General features: G+C 41.2%; 1 protein-coding gene across 2 annotated transcripts in view; it reads right to left on the bottom strand.

Moving 5' to 3' along the window:
* dgkb (diacylglycerol kinase, beta) overlaps positions 1-21,900 on the bottom strand; it is a 102,069-nt gene extending 80,169 nt beyond the window's left edge. Inside the window, exons 1-5 of one of the 2 annotated variants that reach the window (XM_085803503.1) lie at positions 21,551-21,900; positions 18,603-18,741; positions 2,689-2,765; positions 1,943-1,963; positions 1,326-1,473 (exon numbers count right to left, since the gene is read on the bottom strand). In XM_085803503.1, the coding sequence (XP_085659629.1) occupies positions 1,326-1,473; positions 1,943-1,963; positions 2,689-2,765; positions 18,603-18,672 (316 nt within the window). In that variant the 5' untranslated portion in view covers positions 18,673-18,741; positions 21,551-21,900. The remainder of the gene's footprint in view (positions 1-1,325; positions 1,474-1,942; positions 1,964-2,688; positions 2,766-18,602; positions 18,742-21,550) is intronic. The other variant, XM_085803504.1, reaches the window with a different exon arrangement.
* Between the last annotated feature and the right edge of the window lie 2,107 nt (positions 21,901-24,007).

The following is a 24,007-nucleotide window of genomic DNA, read 5'->3' as shown; positions in this document are numbered from 1 at the left end:
GAGTCCTCTGTGACTTCTCTTAGTCGACATGAGGGTGAGTAGATAATGAGTGAAATTTGAATTTTGGGTGAACTATCACTTTACTATCTGGATGATTAACCGAATGCCTCACTGACTTTGCAATTGTAACGTTTGTCACTATTATACAACTGATCCAGTATTGCTTTAAGGAGGAAAGGTAACAACAAGTTGTTTTTTATGTTTGAAATGGTGAATGTATAAAGTGACAGTTTTAAGGATGTCATGTTTTACTGTAAATGGGCTTTTCGACAGCACAGTCCCCACGAGGACTGTTTTCCATTTCCATCCAATGAATGCTAACAGCAGCTGGGGAGCGCTGCTTTATTTTATAATATGCATTCATCTGATTGGCTGTTCGACAGCAGAACAACCTCTGCTGCAGTAAATTACAGCAAAACAAGAATAAAAAAAAGACTGTTTCATCAGTTTGACTACTGCATCAACATCTATTCATAACTACAGTGTGTTTATATGTTCACAATACAAATGATTCTAATAATGGCATAAAAAAACACCTTGTTCTTAAAATGTGCTGTCAGGGCTACCGATACTGTCACAGTTTATGGCGTAGCTTACCTTAAAGACTTTACATATAGTAAATCACAATATACCATAGCATGGCATCACAATAAAGTGCTGCCATTTACTTTTGTTAAGCATCTTTTCCCCGTCGCTGTGGGACATGATAATCTTCAGGCCTTGTTTGTGTCCTATTTTTGAAGTCATCAGTAATTCTTGTGATTTGAAGACTGGCTGCATGAATCTACTTCAGAAACTGACACTGGACAAGTTGCAGGAGGTAAATGGAGATCTTGTGTTTCATAAATGTTAAAGACTTTAGACGAGAGGTATTTGGGGGGAATCCTGTCTGAACCAACAAAGTCACGATGTGTTACTAGTGTCGTTTCCATATCAGTGAGTCATTACCACATGAGAATGAGATATTAGTATAAATCCTGTAAACAAACAAGACTATTGCCAAGACAGTTGGCAGCGTCTGCACTACAATTTATGTCGTGTTCCACTGGGCTCCACTTGGCAGGTTGTAGATCGTTTGATGGCGCAAAACAGAGAGATGATGCAGTGTTTTTAACACAGCAATAAAAAGTGGAGCTCTGAACGCTTGTGGAAATCACACAGTAAAGTGGTTTGTCTTAAAAATCGACAAGAACCCGTCAGTGAAGAAATGTTTTGCGGGGAGTGAATAAGTGGCCAGTTTCACACACATATGTCAGCGAAAAGAACTAAAACACCAACGTGGCTGTGGGGGTTTGTTGGAGCAAAGATTCCATTTCTCCACTCACCAGAGACTTTGGGTTTGTCTGAACACGAGGGGCTGGGCTCTGGCCCCTTGTTGCTGAACGACATGAAGAGGTGTTGACAGAACTCTTCGGGGAGTTCGCTCTCCAGGAAAGTCTGCATGAAGACCTTAAAGCCCTCAAAGTCAATCTCCTAAGGAAAAACAAAAGAAAACAGGGAATATGAATGTGAATATAAAGTTGGTCATGGTGAGAAGTTTAACTGTGGAGAGTGTGTTGGCAAAGTACTGCAGATTCTGTGCAGATTTCTAACCTGTTGTTTGGGCTGTGGGCGGTGAGGCTCTATTTTAAAGTAGTTTCAGAGTTTCTGCAGCTCCTTTCATTTTGCTTGTGAAGACGCTCATTACCAGTTTGACTGAGACACATCAGGTGAGTAATATTTCACTGCATGCCCTCTAGATATTTCTTATGTTTTTTTGTTTTTTTCTATGTGAAAATAATATTTTATTGCTCTGCCGCAGTGACAGTGAGAGGGGAGCTTTTCTACACTCTACACTCAGCAAAAACACACCAACAATACATGAGAGAGAGGAGCAGGAGGAGGAAGAGGAAGAAGAGGAGGAGGAGGAGGAGGAGGAAGAAGAGGAGGAGGCAGCGGTTACCTGGGTGAGGATTTCCTGCTTCTACAACCAGCAGCATTTAGGAAAGAAACATACCAGACAGAGACAGAGACATCGTGTAGTTATCACATTCAAAATGTACCAAGTGTCCAAAGAGTCACAACGAATATGATGTGTAAATGCAGGTTTACCATGTCGGTCATGCAGCAGTTATCAATGTATCATGTATTGTGAATTCAGAAATGTGGGAAACTGTGGGAGTTCTTGAGAAAAAAAACACCAGGAGCCCAGTTTTGTGTGTGTGTGTGTGTGTGTGTGTGTGTGTGTGTGTGTGTGTTTCTGTGCACCTGCAGTGAGGATTTTTTTATTTTTTTCTCCACACCTCATTAATTTTATCCAGCGACTGTCAAAATTCCAGCCTTGAACCATGACATACTGGTATTTTGGTGACATACCTGGATGAACACTTCAGCTGCCAGGCTGTCGGTATTCCAATTATTTTTCAAACTAAAAATGGCAGCCCACAGTTCAGCCATGTGCCAAAATATTTTGTTTTGAAAAAGCACGAACAAAACCGAGTGACAAAAATGTTATAGAATATGTGGAAGAACTGCTTTGCTAAATATTATGACCTCAGAATCATTTTATGGTTAATTGCTATTTATTGTTATATATGCCAGATTTTTTTTTTTTTTTTTTGCAGAGAAAAAGCATGCCAAAGCCATTGTTTAGTTTTAGCTAAATGCAGATGTGGGTTGTGAATGAGATCACATAAAAACTGAACATACCTCCTCTGGGTTGTATTTAGCCAACACTCCGTCTCCATGGAACTCCTGCAGCACATCCTTCAGCTTCTTCGTCGAGTCTGAGCAAAAAAAACAAAAAAACATCACGGACACATTAGCTCCTCTACTTGTGTGTTGTGTTTGTTAACGTTCCAAAGCTCTGGCTTCCTCTCACCGATGAGTAATGATATTAAACATTCATTCACAGTTGTCTACTTAGCAAGCAATGGTGTGTGAGAGTTGTTATGCCAAATGATTCTCTTGCATCCACAGATTGGTGAGTCTGGGCTGTGAAAAACTAGCCTGTCCTCATTAAACATCCACTGTAATCTCCTGTTACTGCAGCTACAAACCACATGCTTTTACAAAAACAACTGAACCAACAGGTGGACATGTTTACAACAAAATACACACAGATGGGGAATTCTCTTTCAAAGTCACAACACAGCAAACAGTCAGGATAAAGTCCTGCTTTACATAAACAGTTAGTCAGCAATGTGCAAAGGGATGGATAGTACTTTAAACAAAGATACTCTACTATGACAAGATGGCTCATTACAAGCTGCACCAGTGATATGAAATGGTACACTTCCTGTCTCCTAAGTGGGTGTGGTCACCCGTCCCCCCACCTGGTGTTGTCAACGACTGTGTGGATGGAAAAGCTGAAAAGCTGTTAGAAGAGGAAAGTGGGACATTTATATTTTCTTATGATAGATTAAATATTTACACAGTCAGTCATATTTAGCATTATGATAATTAGTAAGCCCGGTATTCGTGAACGTTAGTTTATGTTGCCTAGGAGATCTGTGCCAAATCCTGCCAGAGTGTGTTGTTGAGACAGAGACATTTCTTGAACAAAGTTCATTTTCTCCTGATTTGTCTGTCTGGAATTTGCCATTTTTGTGTCAAAATGTTCAGAAGAGAAGTGGCTTGTGAAGAAAAATGACTCCAATATTTACTTCTGTGACTATGGGGCAAAAAAGAAATCAACCATAATCTCTGCTCACTTTCACTTCTCTCATTGGAATCAATAGACTCAGGGCCTGCTGCTGGGTAGTGGAGTAACCTACGTGACACAGAAAGAGAAAACTGACTCGAAGTGGGGCGTCTTGCTTCTTAACTGTCTTTGCTTTAAAGGTCCAGTGTGTATTGTTGTATTGTTTTGGGGACTACAGATGTCCGGTGTATTTACTGTGGGTAGCCTACTCTAGCACTCACTGTCCATTAATATGCACTGTCCCGACTAAATGAACAGTCCCCCCGTCGCTATCCATATCCACCCCACCTCACCTCAGATTTTGCCAATGAACCTTGACAATTATTGCACACTGAACCTTTAAAGGTATAATGTGTAGGAATTCCCCCCATCTAGCGGTGCGGTTGCATATCGGAACGTATTCTTGATGTTGCATTCACGTGAAATGGGGCAGACGTCAGACAGACAAGCGTCTGGCTGCATGTAACAGGATAAACAAGCGTCTATGTAAACAAGTGGTCCGCCAGCACGAGGCAAAACAATACAGGTGTGACAACATGTTGTCATGGTGATGTGGTATTGTTTTACCATCTTTCTCTGGTGGAGTAAAATGACATCCGGTTGGTTTGCCGACGGCCGTCTGCCTGACTGCACCTGAATGCAACACCAGTGCCTCCGTCCTTCCTCACACTACACAGTGGTGACAGTTTTAACAGGCCGAGCCCACAGCTCCGCTGAGTTTCCGTGGTTACCTACGGTCACGATGCAACATGGCCGCCTCGGTTCGATGCGTCGCCCACTTATGTATTTGTAACGACTTGTAACAACTCATTCTAAGGAACCAGAAAGCTTTCATTTGTATGCGGCTGTGATTCAACTTCAGTGAAATACGTATTTATGAAAGACATATTTGATTTTTGCTAAAAAAAAAACAAATTAAAAAAAGTTACATACTGGGGCTTTAAAGGGGAACTATAAGTCTGGTTGCTTTCCCTTTTTTGATCATTTTGTTCTCTGTGGAGCTCCCCTACAGTTTCAGAGTGCATATAGTAAAAACTCACCACTAACCCTCCTCCCTCCCCACCAGGCCATGTGCATTTGTTTTCAACAAAGCCGTTGAGAAGGCAATCCGTGGAGCGGTGTCTACTTAGGTGGGGAACATTATGTGTATATTTCTGAGTCTTATCTGTAACAAACAAAATATTACATTTGTGTTGTAGTGCCACAAAGCAGTCCATGTTTCTCGCGAGAAAAGATCTGGGATACTGAGATAAGTAGTAGTAGGCAGAGAGCCTCCATTCTCCCCACAACAAGTCATTTAACTATCACAATTATTCTGAAGCTGGGTAAAAAAGCTTGCATAATTTACCTTTAAAGCTCAACATATAATTTCACACATCATATAACCTGTGCACAAACCAAATTTGAAAAGTAGGGAGATGCCGTCTGAGATGACTGTTGGTGAACCACAGCTGTATGCTTCCCTTATTATCACAGGGAAGTTGCCAGGTTTGTTATTATTGTGCCTCTACAGAAACCACAACCACAGTTGCCTTTAACTTCAATTTTTCTGCCAAACATCTGAGTCAGGAAATAATCTCTGGGTTCATCACTGTGGGCAAAATAAAATGTATCTTATGGTGATGTTAAATACATAAAAGTATGTTTCAATAACAACCTAGTTAGTGATTTCCCCCCCTGAAACGACATGGCATAAAAACGCAAGACTGCTGTCAAGTCAATGCAAAAACATAGTCATTTGTGTTAAAAACAAGGTGAAATAATGTGACCTGCACTGGTGGATTTTGTTTTTCTACTTCTTTCAGAAGAAGAAGGGGATGTTTTAGCTCTCAGTCATAGACAAAAATAACTTGAACAGAGTTGCTGTGATAATTACTGCATGCTGCAGAGCGTTTATGAGCCCTACTGCTAAATCAATTTGCTGCGCCACAGATACCAGGTTCTAATGTTACTGAAGTTAATTAGAAGCACCATTTTATCACTGGAGGGTCTGGTTCAACTCTAAGTATAAACTAATCCCTGCTCATCACAAATTACATTAAGATGGTTGTTTAAGTCGCTGCCTCATATTGGCCCCTCCCCCACCCCCCTGAATCTCTTTGCAGGTTTTTAATCAGAACCAAGAAAAAGAAAAGTGGATCTTTTGATAAAAATTAAAAAAAAAAGATGTCTGTTTTGTGAGCAGTTCTGAGAAATGTTTTTTTCAGAATAAAAGCTCCCACCTGCCAGGATGGAGCAGCCAGAGATCCTGAGGGAAAGCTGTTGTCCATAAAACTGCACAGCACGTCGCTGATTGGTTATCAGCAGGTGTGTTGGGAGTTCAACCCTGCAGGTAAGGACTGAAAGTGGGTTTGATTTTCCCTGTAGAACATGGTGAAACCTGGTACAGGTGGACCAGAAATTCTAGACAATCAGCTTTTGTTTTCAAATATCAGGCCAAATTTCCCCCAAAATAATCACTTCACACAATCCCATCTGCCTGTATTCGCTGTTACACCTCCTTTGTGTAAAATAAATGTGAAAAAAACAACTAAAGAATAATTGCCGATATTCTGCATCTGCTCCTTTTAACAGTGTTGTGTCGGTTGTCACATTTTGTCGCCTCCTGCACTAATGGCTTTGGATCTTTGATTCTGTGGGGACGCGTTTGTCTAGAAATAAATGCCTCACACTGGACCGAGTGTGTGTCATCGTTATTGACTGTCTTTATTAACACGCCATCCACACAGGACCATTACGAAGCAGCGCAGTGATTATGTATCCACTCATTGCCTGTCATTCAGCACCGCAGCGCAGCGCTGAATTACAATTTACTTTCTCGATCAGGCTAATGATTTAACCATTGTGTGTCTCTCAGCAACCAGAGGGCCGAGTCTCATTTCATGCTTTTAGGCTCATAAACATAATTGAACACATTTTTGTTTTGGTTTGTTTTGTTTTGTATCAACTCAAAAGGTAAAAGTTCTTTCTTTCTGAGGCCGTACTTGCTCTACACTACGCGCAGCAGCAGCAGCCGCAGCCGCAGCAGCAGCAGCAGCAGCAGCAGCAGCAGCAGCAGCAGCAATTATATCACATACAGAGAAACTCTAATTGTTGTGAGTCAGATCTTAGGTGCCCAACTCAGCGCGCAGCTATTAAAATGTTATGAAAGTGTGTGCGGCTCGCTTTAATGAGAAAGAAGGGAGAGGAGGGGATGAGGAGAGGAGATGAGGACGAGGGAAGGTGAGGCGATGTGATGCCCATTGTTGCGGCTCGGAGAATGGGATATTTTATAACCTGTAGCGGCACAGCGCACAAAGAGTCGCCCAGAGCTCATTGAAACATGATTATCCAAATCTGTCTAGCATGCACACATGCCTGCACGCACACACACACACACACACACACACACACACACACACACAAAGACTCCTGAGTTTCCTCTCTTGCAGCTTTGTTTGTTTCATTCCGCTCTCTTGCTTCTTATTCCCACACAATTTTCATCTCGAGCTAACGTCGCTGAAACATGTTCTCGCTTGGCCACCCACAAAGCAAATATTTGCAAAACACGAAAACAACAACCGCGACCTGACCGGCTCTTCCAAGCGCAGCATCCGCCAGGAGAGGGCAGGGGGAGTCCCTCAGAGTGAGGAACAACGTTGGCACCCGGCTCAGAGCAATTAAAGGGAGAAATGTCATTACCAAGTAAAGCCCGGCTACAAGAGATCCTGGGTGAGGAGCATTAATTATTAAAGCTCATCCTCGGTGCTCTGAATAGCAAATACAAGAGACAATGGCTGAAAAGGCTTCAAGATGTCATGTTTTTTGCACTAAAAATAGCTGAAAGAATATTCAACAGTGTGCATGTATCCATCTACCATGCTGTCGTACAAAGGGAGCTGACACAAAAACAAGAGCTGACACAAAAAACACTCGTTCAAAAAAAAAGGGAGTTGGACAATGAATGGCTCTATTTCTTGTCCACGGTTCGTTTCATCGTTCGTCTTCCTCCGAACGATTTACCGTGACTGGCGTCCGCAGCCGGTCCTCAGCTATGTGTGGGTGGTGCACAGCATCCTGTGGTTAGGCCTGCCAGGTATCGTCATATTTTCCATCCCTGGTACTGTTTCAAATGATGAAATGTGTCAACATGCTGGAGCGTAACATAAACTCCAGGCATCCAGAGCACAGTCTGGTGAGCATGGGAGCCATTTGTCGTTTTATTTCTTCTACGAATGAATCATTCAGAGCTCAAACAGCAGCTCGCAGATTAAATGCTTGAGCAGCTTGAGCTTCCTTCATCAGAGGGACGAGCCGGCGCCAATTAGGACGTCAAATTTTTATCATTAGAACAAGGAATGTTTGAGATTAACCACGGTGAATTGAATTGCGCCACAGTTTAGCGCAGACACGGGAACACTCTTGTTATTGTTAACTCCGTGGTCTGATGCTATCAGGGCGAATTTGTATTTGTGCGTCTGGCAGCCCTTACGAAAGAAAAATATATTGCAATATATTAGAAAATATCATGTGATATATTAGGCAATATATTCCCATATATGGGATTTAATTTTTATATTTTCCAATATATTGCAATATATGCATGGATCATATATGTGTATATATTGAGAAATATATTGAAATAAAGACCAAAAAGGCACTATATTTTTAAATATTTTATATATTTATATATATATGCATGGATCATATATGTGTATATATTGAAAAATATATTGAAATCAAGGCCAAAAAGGCACTATATTTTTTTAATGTTTTATATATTTTCATATATATGCATGGATCATATATGTGTATATATTGAAAAATATATTGAGATCAAGGCCAAAAAGGCACTATATATTTTTTAAATGTTTATATTTTATACAACATACACACACACACACACATATATATATATATATATATATATAATATAATATATATATATATATATATATATGTGTGTGTAAAACATTTAAAAAATATAGTATATAGTATAGTATATGTGTATACTTATAACCCCCCCCCCCCCCCGCCCCCCTGTAACAAGTTAAGTAATTTATCTAACAATCACAATTAGGTCCGAAGCTGAAGGTAAAAAATTCAATTAAAGTAAATATCCTGCATAGTTTCTCCTCCTCTGTGTCCTCTGATCAGAGCGGTGACCCTAGCAACGGTGTGTTTTACTTAGCAATGGTCTGTGAACCGATTGCAGGTCAGGAATTATTTTTTTTATTAGATATAAAAATAAAAATAAAATGTTACCACAATGAAACAAAATCCATTGGCTGTCTCATCGTGAGCATTGAACATGATTGGTTGATCTGACTGAATAAGCTCTTGGCCAATGACAGCTGTGCGCGCCTTTCCGGCGCCAAATTTGAAAATAACCGTTACTGCTGCTGTGAAACGGGAACCGCCGCGACGCACTTCAGTCGTTCAAGAATGACCAGGTCATGTGGATTATTTTTACGATTACGGATAAATGGACAAACAGTCGGGCTGGAACCTGGTCCCTAGCGAGAGCTTGAGTGAATTTAAATCCTGCAAAAAATACCAGGTAAGATATTTCTCTGTTATTATTGTGGCGTTGTTGGTGTCAGGGATTCAAACGAGGCAGGCTCTGGTGAGAGGGAGGGGGGCTGTGTAACGTTAACGGATGTGAAGTCCTGGACATGTCTCGACATGTCACCATGGAGGGTTTTTTTTCTTATCTCCTTGTTCTAACCAACGGTGAGGAGGATGTTTCAGCCGGTACATGGCTTCATTAACGTGTTACAGAGAAAAGGGTTAGAAAGAAAAGAGAGAAAAGCTAATCGCCATTAGCACATGAGCTATCCGGCTTTCAACCCCGTAGTAGCATTCTAGCGAGCGGCTAACTGGTAGCGTTAGCGGCTAACTGGTAGCGTTAGCCACCGGTGTAGGCACCAAATGTGGAGGCTCCGGGCTGCCAAAACCGCCCTGACTAATCTGATGTTTGTTAAATCTACAAAACGAATTACCGAACAAACACCACCACTTCTGTGTGCACGCCTCTGCAACTAGTCATGGCTATCGTAGCCGTTAGCTTAGCTGCTGCTGACAGCTAACAGCAGCAGCTAAGCTAACACCAGGACGTCAGCTGTTAAAACCCTCCCGTTGTCGGACACAACATGAAACTACTCCAATTAGCTCAGTCATGTTGTAACAAAGATATCTGCTGGAAAAAATATTTTTTTCATGGGCTGTTTATTGAGTTATTTAAGACACTGTTTTGAACACTGTGTAAACATAAGTGAAAGTTCCTTTAGAACAGTGGTTCCCAAACGGGGGGGGGGGCGGAATGTGTTTTATTTTGAAAATTAACCGGATTCTTCCGCTGTTTCTTTGTGCGACTTCCTGCCCGGCTTGACAGGCTCGCTCGCGGCCATAACGTTAGCTCGCGGCTCGCGCGCCGCGCCGCTGCTGCTGTGGACCGGAGCGACGTGGCTCCGGTGTGACACAGTCGTTAACATCAAAGGGCTCCGCTTCTCGCTGCTTCGCGGCTACTCGCGGCGCGCGCGTGTGTGTGTGTGAGAACCACTGCTTTAGAAAACGCACTCTGCTGCAGAAGAAAACAACATGAACTCTGCTAGTAACAGAAACTACTGGAGATGAGACACTACACTGACTGTGGCCTCTTAGCATGGTTACTAATACTCACTCCTGTTAATAAAAGTAAAGTATCACTGATATTAGTGTATACTCGGTTGATGAAGTATTAGTCATCCAGCTGAAAATGATATAGCCTGCAAATAAGCCATCATTAGTGAATCCAGTTTATACACACAGGTGTAATAAGTTCAATTCACCCTTCATAGGTTGGACAAAATAATAGAAACTTTAAAGTCAAAGATATGTGGCAGTAATTTTCATTAGGATATTAGTTCTAAATATAGTGTTATTTGAGTAATAATAATCAGGATCAGCCGCAAAATAAAAAAAAATAAAAAAAATCATTCTATCCTTAATACTGTGACACAGCTAAAGATATTTTTGTCCTTGATTAATTAATGTTTTACTCTGTTTCTAATTGACTGAATACTCTTTGTTATGTCAATCTGTATTTTACACAGCCAAGGACCCACAGCAGTGCTCTACCCATGAGATCATCGTGCTGGAGAACCCGAAGTGACAATAGAGCAAAAGATGATGGGGTACAGACTTCAACATGCAAACAGGTAGGCAAACAGACCAAGAATTATGGCAAATGCATTTTGCTTCTTAAATTTTTTCATTAAACCTAGTTCAGATTAATTTCAGTTCAAGTTTTTAAAGTGATAGTTCACCCAAAATTGAAATTGCACTCATTATCTACTCACCCTCATGTCGACTAAGGGCTGGGAGGAGTTTCAGAGTCCTCAGTGGCTTCTCTCTTACAGGGGGTCTCGACGTAGCAGTGCATGTCCATATAACGGTTGCAATGGATACCAAACTGTCTCCATAACAAAAAGACACACCAAAAAACATCCAAATACCTCCATGCTGCTCGTATGTAATGTTCGTCTTGTATTGAAGCCCCGAAATGCGAAATTGTCCCAAAAACAATGAAATAAGTCAATTTTTCGAGCTTCTCGAAGCTCTTCTTCCCGGTTCGTCATATTTGGACGAACCAGGGTCTGTTCTCTTCCCAGTTCGTCCAAATATGACGAACCGGAAGAGGAGCTTTGAGAAGCTTCCGCTACAAAACAAGCTTGAAAAATTGACTTATTCAATTTTTTTTCCGGACAATTTCGCGTTTCGGGGCTTCAATACAAGACGGACATTACATACGAGCAGCATGGAGGTATTTGGGTGTTTTTTGGTGTGTCTTTTGTTACCAAGACAGTTGGTATCCATTTGCAACCGTTATATTGACATGCACTGCTACGCCGAGACCCCCTGTAACTCAGAGAAGCCACGGAGGACTCTGAAACTTCTCCCAGCCCTTAGTCCACATGAGGGGGAGGAGATAATGAGTGAAATTTCAATCTTGGGTGAACTATCGCTTTAAATGTATAGCACCATCCCATACAGAAGTAATTGAAATTTCCACAGGACTGATGCTGGCTAGCCTCGCATCACCAGGCTCTTCAGACAAGCGAAGAGCCTGGTGTCAGTTACCTCCCAATTAGTCTGCATTCTGGTTCCTGTCTGTAGCTGATACCGAAATCACCAAATTCACCAAAATAAAAGTATTCACCAACATAAAACTTATAAAATAACAGGGTCCCCGCGGGGTCTTAAAAACTTGAAAAAGTCTTAAATTTGATAACTATAAATTAAGGCCTTGAAAAGGTCTTAAATTTAGTTTACAAGTCTTAAATTTCATTCTCAAAGGTCTAGGGGTGTAACGGTACATGTATTTGTATTGAACTGATTCGGTACGGGGCGTTCGGTTCGGTACAGAAGTTGTGTGTGTTTACAGTCCGCCTGCAGCTACACGTGCAGCCCGTTTACGTCGTGGCTATCGCTAATGCTACCGCTAGCGAGAAAACAGAGGCTTGAAGACCCTCCTGCTTTTGGGAGGAATGGAGGTGGAGGTGGAGGTGGGGGGGCTGTGGCTCCTATCTCCTCTCTGTCTGTCTGCCTGTCCGTCTGTCTGTCTGTCTGTCTCTCTCTCTGTGTCTGTGTTGCGCACAAGCTCCAGTACATGTGGATCTGCTGCAGATGCGCCCAGAGCAGGCGCACGTCGCTGCTGTGTTGACACTACGCACTGTGCCTCGTGATGACCCGCGTTATTCATTCATTTATTTATTTATTTGCGGCCGAACGGTTGCATCGTCAGGCAGCCGTTGTGGCATTTGCCCACATTGCCCTATGGTCAGTCCGTCACTGGCTCGAACTGTTAGTGCTGCACTTTACATGTAAAAAAAAAAAAAAAAAAAAAAATCATTGTAAGGCTGTATGTTTTGTTATTTTGAGAATAATTTATTGAACTTATTAGGCAGCACTTTACAACAGTAGCCTTTTATATTTTTTTTCATATTTTGTATAATGGCTTGGTTTAGTTTAATAAGTTTATTTGTATCAGGGACAGAATCTACCCACAACATAGCATTAGTAGGTGAGTAAAATAATTACATTTGACTAAAACATGTAATTTGGTTTAGAAAAATTCCTAATAAACAACAAGCAAATTTATGTTTTGCAATTTTTGTTCTCTTACCGAAAATGAACCGAACCGAGACCTCAAAACCGAGGTGCGTACCGAACCGTGATTTATGTGTATCGTTACAACCCCTACAAAGGTCTTATTTTTTTATCTATCTGCATGATACATCGCAACAAAACATAACTGTATCTACTTGCAAAAAATCATGGAATGCTGCGTTGGCAAACGTAAAATGACTGTTGCGAGGTTGGTCTTAAATTTCATTAGATGTGGTCTTAAAAAGGTCTTAAAAAGTCTTAAATTTGAGTTGCAAAATTCTGGGGTACCATGAATAAACATTAACTTGTAATACAATAAAAGCAAAATGTCAATTTAATGGCTCGGGACTTTCTTGTAAATTATATTCCTTAAATTAAAGAGTTTTACCGCATTTTATTAGCTTGGTGCTTTTATTTTGAAGGAAAGGTCTGTCTCTCTCGCCCTGGATCCGTTTCCTACCAAAACAGCGGGTCAACGGCCCCAGACTAGATGCTGGCTGACTGAGTGATAGAGTTGAGGGAAATCATTGACTATACAGCTGAATACCGACTGAATACTAACATTAAACTAGTGGTCTATTATCTTGTTTTTACTGGTGTGGAGTCTGGACTCCAGTAGGGATAGGCATTTCAAGAGAAAGTATTTGATAATCGCGGAGTACTAATCGATTGACTCTTTGACACCCCCCTCCAAACCCCCTGTGAATGATCTGATGTTTGATGTTAGGTTGAACATTAGAATGAAGCAAAGGACGTCAGAGCATTTTATACAGATAATTTAAATAATATTTAAAAAATCTCTCTTTTTTTCTCTCTTTTTCCCTAGATGCACCAAGGAGCCAGCTGATTACTACCAATTGGAGGGTGGACATCTCTTCATCTGCTACATACCATACATCTGCTTTATCTGCTACATCAATTTTCTTTTGGCTATTTATTTCTTTCCACAGTTCCAAAAGTATATGTATTGTCTGTTCAATGGCATTCTTTAAAAATGTTGCACTGTTCAGAAATGTAGAGTCAGTCACATTTCCTTTGTCTGACCATATGCCAGGCCTGTTGGCAGGGTTCTTACGGATCCTTAAAAAGTCTTAAAAGGCATTGAATTCATTAATCTAAAAAACAAGGCCTTAATTGGCATTAAAAATGTCTTCAATCAATTTTTCAAAAGTCTTTAAAAATGTTTAACACTTGTAAGTGGTATTTTATGGTGGCCGTCAACGCTAAAATTTTCTCACAGCCACCAGATTCCGAGTCAGTGTGGGTTTTTTTTTTTTTTTTCTCCGGACTTTTTATGCATTTATTTTGAAAGGACAGCTGGAAAGAGACACAATCCAATGTTCATGTAGCAGTCACTTTACCTTGGATCACATAGGAAAGTGGGTAAAATTGTCCCTAACCCTATGTAATTGATGTGAGGTGTTTCTTTTTTTTCTGCATTTGTGTTTATTATGAAGTTGGTCTTAAATTTCAAGTGGTTTTAAAAAAAGTCTTAAATTAACTTGGCTTAAGCTGTAGGAACCCTGGTTGGGGTTTTAATAGGCCTGTATAGCTCCCTACCTCAAACTGGGTTCAGTATCTGTGCCTGATTAAAAGAAAATAAAGGTTGCTTTTGATAAATTACACCAGTCTGTGTTAATATGTGGTATAAAAGGTTTGTGCACATATTGCAGTTTGCATATTTAAGTATTCATCCACAATATATTGAACACATATGTCATGTTTTTGTTTCCATATAATTTTCCATATATTAAATATATTCCACAATATATTGAACACATAGCCATACATATATTTCATGTATAATTTTACATATATTTAAAATATATTCTACCATATATTGAACATACCATGTGACACTATATCTTTTCATATATTATCAATAACATTTTATCATATAAATCTGAATACATTATGGTGGATATTTATAAATATAAAATTGCATATATTTTGGGATATATAAACCCATATATTATATATTCAGGTTTAATATATTTCAATATATTGAAAGGGGCAGTTTTTTGTATATTTTGCAATATATTGCAATATATTACAATATATTACATCAATATATAATATGTTGTATAATATATGTGTCATCAATATATTTTTCCATATGTTGCAATATATAATATATTGTATAATATATGTGTCATCAATATATTTTTCCATATATTTACAATATATAATATATTGGAAAATGTAATGGAAGAATAATATATTACAATATATTACAATATATTGCAAGTAATATATTGGTAAATATATTTTTCTTTCGTAAGGGAGGGGCTCGACCGTGAATTGCACATTTGTCTCCATGTGTGAGGAGCATTACTGAGATATGAAAGCAGAAACATGACTCATGCCAACTTTTCCAGCAGCCCCGAAGTGATGAAGTGAAAATTTACCTCAAGCTAAAACACTTTTGTGAACTGCGTGAAACTGCATCAGACATAACACAGACACAAGGTGAGGAGAAGAGAGCATTTAGGGAAAGGCTGAACATTGTTTTGCTTTTTTTTACCATGACTGGCTTAGATAATTCATTTCAGACTGGTCCAAGATGTGCTTTGCGTGTTAGCTTGGCACAAGCTGCTAACTCAGCAACAGAGGAAGAATTCACCCCAAAACCTCAGATTTTTCCCGTATTTCCTCATTGTGACTTGTTAACAAACAAGCTAACCACCAATACATCCAAACATTGGAAGCTGGAAACTTCCAGACTCTGGTTGACTTGATGTCATGACCTAAAAATGACCACTTTGGAGATTAAATTAGAAAGCTTTGATGTTGTGCAAGTATTTCTCCCCTGCTTTCAGTCTAACTTGTGTCATGAGTGCTTTCTGGAGCAACAACGCACAACATTGTGCGAAATGTGCAAAATGTGCAAAATGTGATGGAGTTGGGAGAGCAGGAGTTGCTTACATTAAACAACGCCTTGACAAATGGTGCGAGGACAAAAGAACCTAAGGTGGACAATCCAGTAAAAGGAATCAGATACAGCTAATCCTGAATGTCTTTTATCTTTCAAAAATATCTTTGTTTGTCATTAGAAGTTTCCAAGAATGGCACTCAGATGACGCACAACTAACACCAGACTACAGAGAAAGAAAAATATATATTTATGATTAATTTATAGTATACGATCAGGATCTGGCTAAAAGTCTGAGGGGGTCTGTTCTGGTTTCTGCCCAATTCTGCTGGGCCAGGTTCAATGCAACCCTGCTCAGAACGTAATCCTGCTGACAAATAAAGACAGGTGAATCCTTATCCACACATAATAATGAAGCCAACCAAAGTTGTGAGCAACAGAAGCAAATTCTCTGATGTAAATGTAGCTTGATCAATGTCTCCTGTTGTGCACATTCATAATTTGATCATTAGCATAATCAGTGTGACTTGTTTGGTCCAGTTTCACGCTGCAGAGTTCTTTTTAGAAACCAACAACCAAAATAATTCAACACAGCTCTAAACCAGTTAGTTGTAGCCTACCACAGGAGCTGTAAAACACTGAAGATACACCTTAGCCGTGTCATTCTCAGGGCTGTAATGTGACAGAAATAAAGTACCTAAGGATGTTAAAGTGTGACAGAAAGGGAAGAAAGAATATTGTCTAGTTGGTGGTATCTCACTGTCATAAAGGATGTTTATTTAGGCAATAACCTGCAGAAAGACCCTTAGGCAATGTATAAGATTAGTTCCTTGCAGGATGCCTACTCAGAAGTATTGAACTAGCAGTAATTATATTCTTGTTAAGATAGGAGCAGCAGTAATATCACCTCATAAAGATGTTGTTGCAAACCTACATTGCAAACAGCTACCAAGTTAAATGATTATACACCGTCTTTTACAGCTTCTTTTGATTCCCTTATGAATCCTTGGGGAAATATTTGGCTGCTAATGCTGCACTTTCTTCATTAGCTACTGTAGCAGCTAAGTAGCTGGGCAGTAAGCGATCTGTTTAGATGTGCAATGATAGACAGGCTGTAAACCTAAACAATTAGCCTAGGCTAGAGATGAAATCTTCGGTAGCACTGAGGGAACTGAAGACTGAGGTAATAATTGTCTGTAGGTTTGTCATGCCCTCACATTTCACATTATTATTTGCTCTTTCATTAAAGAAGCTATATTCGTGTTGCTAATAGTCAACATAGCACTAATAGCTGTTACTGGCCTAGAGCAAGCATCACAATTTTATCATCAAGCTTAATTCCATTGGGAAGCAACCATTCTGTTTTGCTCCTTTTATTCTGTTGATTAGCATGATAACCAGCTAGCCGGTTAGCAGGCCTCATCACTTTCAGATACCAAGTCATTGTAGCATCCAGTCTACAGACGGTATGCATGGGACAACACATCATGGGGAAGTCACATCAGAAAGACGAGTGGCAGCGTTACATACAGGGGAACATAGGACTCTTTTTCTGAAAAAAGGTCCTATGTTCCCCGCTGTTGCCGGTCGATGGACTCTCTCTACTTATCTGGACTCTCTCTATCTATCTGGCCTGTCTAACCTCTACCTGGTCTTTTTACTAAACTTAACCAACTCCTTTCTTCATTGCCTAAACCCAACCAATGGGACAATTCCACTTCTCACTCAAAGTCACAACTCAACTTCTCACTCAAAAATAGGCAAAAATCTGCAAAGTCACAACTCCACTTCCAGGTATGGGTACAAAAATTGTATGTTCCCCTGGTTCTTTTGGGGAAAAGCGGGGAACAGAGGAGCCTTTTTTTTTTAGAAAAAGGGTTCTATGTTCCCCAGCCCCATACAAAGTGGGGAACATAGGGATGACCCCGAAATGAAAACCCAACCTGTCCGACCTACGGGCGTTGAAGCTCGGACCCGATGCAGACGACTCACTAACATTATTTCTCAGCCCAAAAAAAGAGCCAGCTGTGTCATTCCTGCGTTCTAATACACGTTCACGTGAAGACATTATGGTAAAATGACTTTTACTCTACCATACATGTTAGAATTAATGACGTGATAAAACTTGAAAGACATTCAAAATCTGACTGGACATATAGAATAATATTGAAAGCAGACATGAGAACCATGTAGAGGCCAAAACAACAACAACAGCATTGAAGCCTGAGGCCCATCCCAAACTCACAGGTCCAGTATAAGGTGAGCCTGTCATGATGCAAACTCTAGCTTGAATGACGCCAACACTTTAAAAAGATAACTCAAATGGGGAAGAGCTGTTGTGCCTTAATTCAAGCAGATAATCCACAGGTCATCTACCCCCGGTTTCACTTTGTCTAGTACAGAAGATGCTGAGGGAGGTTTTGCCACTCAGTCCTACTGAGAGGGGCGTGACCCAGTGGGAAGTGACAAAAACGCATACCCTAGTCTTACTGTAAGTTATATCACAGCTAAAAAGATGTTTTATATCTTCTTGTACTCTACATGTAACAATATGGCTGATGCTCACCAGCAAGACTGGTAAGTAAACATCAATTAATGCTAAAGTTTGCAATAGCAAAACTTATACCGTGAAATATTAGCCATACAGTACATGCCAACATAATCCTCACATCGTCTGTCATGTTTTATCAGAGCCAAAATGGTAATCCTTCTCTAAAGACCCTGAAATAAACCACAGGTTGGAGATCTAAAAAAAAAAAAGGTTTTCTGGTGTTAACACAAAGTGTTGACAGGAGAATTAGCACCTCTAATGGCTGCATGATGGTGAGATATGGCACTTGGAAAATGAGGAGCTTGCAACAATAATGAAAAAAAAAGAAAAACACACCATCCGACATAGAGAGTACCTCTCCTACTCACACTGTGTGTACTCCTGCAGCAGGGCGAACTCAGCTGGGGTCAGTGTGACCCATTTGTCCTGGCTGCTCATTGTGTTCAGGCCTCGTCTCTCCGTCCGTCGAGCATTCCCCGGGCAGCGACACGCAGCGGGAGCGTCACACTACAAAACAACAATAGGCATCAGATCACCTGCCCCATTAACAGCCACAGACATCTCTTTGTACTTAATGGCAGTGAAACAAAAAAACAGAAAGACAACTGGTTAAATGCACCAGCTTTGAAATGAGAGCCTGCAACCAAACCAGACAGATGTTGCTGCATTGTAGAGGGTCAGAAGTAGATTCATCAATACATACAGTGATGTATTGAAACACTGATTCCTCTCCATTCCTACAACTCTGTGTGAGTCTTCCCTGTTTTCCTGCCTGGCTCTGTTTCTGCAGCTGTCATCTCAGCATTTAAAATATCCCTTTATGGCTCTTCTATCAAAGTTGGTGCAACAACTTGACATTTCAGACATTTGTTATGCAGTGTGGGATGGAGAATTAATCGTTAACATGAGACTGAGCGCAGAATTCATCATGTTGATGGAGACATTTGAATTGACAAGAAAGTTAATCTCACATTGTAGTGAGTATAACAGATGACAATGGATGGTTAATATCCTGTATTTCCATGTCCATGCGTTTAATATGACTGTAAGTAAAATTTCAGATACTATTTACTTTTCTTTCTTTTTTTTAATAAGCAGCCACAGGTGGCTCCAGTGACAATAAACCCACAACGCTCCCCGAAGCCATGCAATATCACATTAGAAAATACCATTGGAACATCTGGCAATGTAAAGTGTACGTTCTTCTGTAACACTTCCAGATCAAGATAATCCACAGGGATATTTCTGACTGATAAAAAAAAAGAAAGAATGTGTTGTGTTTCTGAAATTAAAACAAACAGCAACTCAAATATTCCCTCACACAGCAGCTCCTGTGTTTAGCTCACAGTGGAGCATCATCAAATGTTTGCAACAAGTGGGAGAGTCCTTGTACGGGCGGGAAAAAAGCCCAATTTGGGCATTCAAAGCATCCAAAAGCGCCTTTCTAACAACCCTTACATCAGCTTCACTGGTTGTTATGATGACAGCATGTCAGAGTTCAAGCTAAATGGGCTTTTGGAGGCTGGCACTTATATTTCTGAACCATCCAGTATTTCATTGGAGGTAAATAAGAAACTGAAGCTTTTAGGACAGCATTCAGACCACCGGTGGAACACACACTATGTTTATGTAGGTTTGCAGCTGTCTTTATCATGCACTTGGGAGGGAAGGGGAAGCACAGAGCATCAATCATATGAGTACCAAAATGAATTTCATGTCACGGTTTTACAGGTTTGTATTATGAAGCTGAGACTCAGGAGGAACCTCCATCATATCACACTGATATGTCATTTCATAGAAGCCAGGTGTCAACCTCATGTTTTACGCTGCCAAGTTGATTTACACACATACTGTACAGTATATATAGTATATGGGGTGTGCCAAAAAATCAATTCACATAAGAATCACGATTCTCATTTAATACGATTCAGAATCGATATAAAATGTCCCAAAATCGATTAAAAAAAATAAAACAATTAAACAAATTCCAAGGAAAATCCATTTCCTTGGAATTTAAAAGGCAGCATGTTTAACTGCACTATTTAAAAAAAATAAAGAGGCACTTTTAATTTTGTTACTTAAGTAATATGTGATATTGCTTTTATGCAACAGATGGAATTGTTCATCTAAGCATGGATAAATGTAAAACTCCATAAATGTGAAAAAGACACTTTAGTCATTCTGTCTTCAAAGCAGACTGGAGTAGATCATGAGGATCCTTTGCACACCGATAGACTGAAGCAGAAATCATTAGGAATCAAATCGTTTTGAATCGAAAATCGATTTTGAATCAAATCATAGCCCCAAAAATCTGAATATATATATATATATATATATATATATATATATATATATATATACACACATGGTACATCAGCGTGGAGCTGCACTGATTAGCAGCACATCACTGCTGGTGAGATTTATATAACCTCGCTTTTCCTACTGCTGGTCTAAAATGAGTGTGCGTGTAATTGTATGTTTGGTGTCACTCGGGCATCTGTGTATGTATGTGTGTGTGTGTGTGTGTGTGTGTGTGTGTGTGTGTATCATTTCTCCAATTACCAGGAACGTAAACCCTGGATCAACAGGTGGATGCGTTCATTCACATGGAGGATGCGTGTGTCTGTGTGCGCGTGTGTAACTAATGAACGCGGATGTGAATTTAGTGAGGCATGACCCCGTGTCTCATTTTGTGTTGTCATGTTATGTGTGTGTACATCCATCTCCCCAGTGACACCATATTTTTTGCCTTGAGGAGGCCGCAACAGGAGGCAGCAGGATTTCATAAACAAAAGCTGTATGAATTATTAACAGAGCATCGTTATTATTATTATTATTATTATTATTATTATATACAGGACACTTATAAGGGAGAGCGACAGTCAAGGCGATGTGCAGCCACCGCTGCTGCTGTGTTAACACGCTGGGTGCGTGGGAATCAGCTTCCCTCATAAACTTTGATCTGCCTCTGGAGATGACACTAGGTGTTGTTTAATGTCTCTCACACACACACACACACAGCTTCTAATTTATCTTATACATAATACCAGCATGTGTGCATTATATTCCTGCACCTCTGTCTCTCTCCAGTGTTGCCTAACTGCAGTGCATCCTCTGAAGACACCCGGCTGGCATCCTGTCAATAATCAAAAATCCATATCAGCTCCACCGTCCTCCGGTGGTGCAGTGGTGAGGAGACACGAGAGCAAGCGTGGATCCACCGTACGGACGGAAGATCTGATGCCGCGGAACCGGCGGTGCGTTCAGTGGCCACTGCGACACCACGGACGATGTGAGATATCAACATGCCACTCACCTGCTGCAGCGCTGGAGTTGACCACCAGGAGAGCAGAGAGGGGAGGAGTCCTCCAGGCAGATGTTTTCAGATGGAGCTCCTCACGCTCATTCCTGCAGCGTCCTCTCCTCTGGATCTTCTCTCAGCTGCAAGGAGGCAAGAGTGGGTGTTTTGTAAGAGAGTGTGTGACTGTGCATGTGTGTGTGTGATGGAGGGGAGGAGATGGAGGAGAAGCAGCAGCAGCAGCAGCAGCAGCAGCCTTCTCTCTGCTGCATGTCAGTGTATGAGTATGTGGATGGGGTAGTGTTTGTTTTTCTCCGGCAGCGTCTGGTCAGAGCAGCATCGCCGCGGATCTGGAGAGAGAGAGAGAGAGAGAGAGAGAGAGAGAGAGCAATTACCCAACACTGCGCTGCCTGCAATGATCAGTTTCCATACTCCCGCTCACTCACGTCACATCCCTCCATCCCTCCCCTCACTCGCTCTGGTCCTCACCTTCCCCTCCCCTCCCTGAAAACCCCTGAGGTCCTATGCTCTCCTGCTCTTTCCCCGTCTTTCTCATCTCTCTCTCTCTCTCTCTCTCTAACACACTCTCTCTCATTCTACTATTCCCCCCTCCCTCCCTCCTTCCCCTCCTTCTTCTATTCAAGGCATCTCTGCTCCTGTCGCTGTGGCACGCATCAGCCGGCCACATTAACATTCAACACGACAGGCAGTAAGTGCGGTAACCTGTGGGATATCTTCTCCAAAGGGCTGAGTGAAGGCGGGAAAAAAGAGAGGAGGAGAGGGAGGAGAAGGAGGGAGGTGAACATGAGAAATAGGGATAATTATAGAAAAAGAGGAGGATGCAGGGGGATGGAGGATGGGGGAGAATAGATATTCTTTGGGACCAATGTCCTCATAAAAACATGACATGAAAGCATTCACACATTAATAAAAATGCCTATATATATGGTACACATTATTAAACTATTAAATCAAATTCACAAATTAATCATACATCTTCTATTTCCTCTAAATGTACATTTAAGGATATTTTTCTAGTGGTGGTAATTGTTCAGTGGCTCCCACTGGATTTCATCTCTGCTTTTTGCAGATGATGTTGTCCTGTTGGCTCCTGGAGCCAGGACCTTCAGGGGCCATGTTTTTACCTTCAGTGGCAGCGTGACGGTAGGTAACCACGGAAACTCAGCGGAGACACCGGAGCTGTCGGCTCAGGTGGAGGTGGCGTCTGTGAAAAGTCACCGTGGTAACGCAGTGAGGAGGAATGGAGCGTTACACTGATGCTGCATTCACGTGCAGTCGGGCAGACGGCCGTCGGTAACAAACCAGATGTCATTTTAGTCACAGAAGTGGAGAGAAAGCCGGTAAAACAATACCACATCGCCATGACAACATATTGTCACGTGTATTGTTTTGCCTCGTGCTGACGGACCACTTGTTTACATAGAGGCTTGTTTATGCCGTTAGGTGCAGCAGCTGTCGTCTGCCCAATTTCACGTGAATGCAGCATTGAGTTGCTTGCGATATACAACCGCAACACTAGATGGGAGTAATTCCTACACAATGTACCTTTAAGTATCTCGGGGTTTTGTTCACGAGTGAGGAAAGGATGGAGCATGAGATTGACAGGCGGATCGGTGCAGCGGCCGCAGTAATACGGTCGTCGTATCGGTCTGTCGTGGTCAAGAAGGAGCTGAGCTGAAAGGCAAAGCTCTCGATTTACCGGTCGATCTACGTTCCCACCCTCACCTACGGTCATGAACTCTGAGAACAAGATCTTGGATACGAGCGGCCAAAATGAGTTCTCTGCAGGGTGGCGGGGCACTCCCTTAGACTATGTCACTCAGCTGGCCTGGGAACGCCTTGGGATCCTCCCGGAAGAGCTGGAGGAAGTGTCCGGGGAGAGGGAAGTCTGGGTGTCCCTGCTCAGGCTGCTGCCCCCTCGACCCGGACCCGGATGAGCGGAAGAAGATGGATGAATGGATGGATGGATGGTAATTGTTCACCGAGACAGTTTAGCCAAAGACCACAGCTGATCCATTTGTGGCAACTGATTCAAGCCCTGGGTCAGGACAAAAAAGTGTTAACTGTGTGTCAAAAAGAAAAGAAAAGATGAAATTTAAAGGAATTTGTGGAATTACCGCATAAACCTTGACAGTCTTAGTGAAGGTGCCTGTTCTTTTTGTTTCTTTGCAATATAAAACTCCAAACTAGCTATATGAATTATTAACGACTGAAAGGTTCAAAAGTGTGAAACGTTTGTCATATAAATAAGTAATGATTCAAAGTGGCTGAAATCACAGTTTATAACATCCAATACAATTTTACACCTTTTTTCAAAAATGAGTTCCCTGAGCACTGAACTAGCTGCCTGGGGGAAGTTTTTAAGATGCATAACATGGGGTTGAAAAGCTACCACACCTGTCAGGGTGAAGAGATGAAGGCCACAGAACCACCTGCCCTCTGGACTGTCACTGT

This window comes from Trachurus japonicus, chromosome 16 (assembly GCF_045865225.1).
Source record: "Trachurus japonicus isolate A0001 chromosome 16, Traja_1.0".
NCBI lineage: Eukaryota > Metazoa > Chordata > Actinopteri > Carangiformes > Carangidae > Trachurus > Trachurus japonicus.
This window is presented reverse-complemented; position numbering and strand designations above follow the sequence as displayed.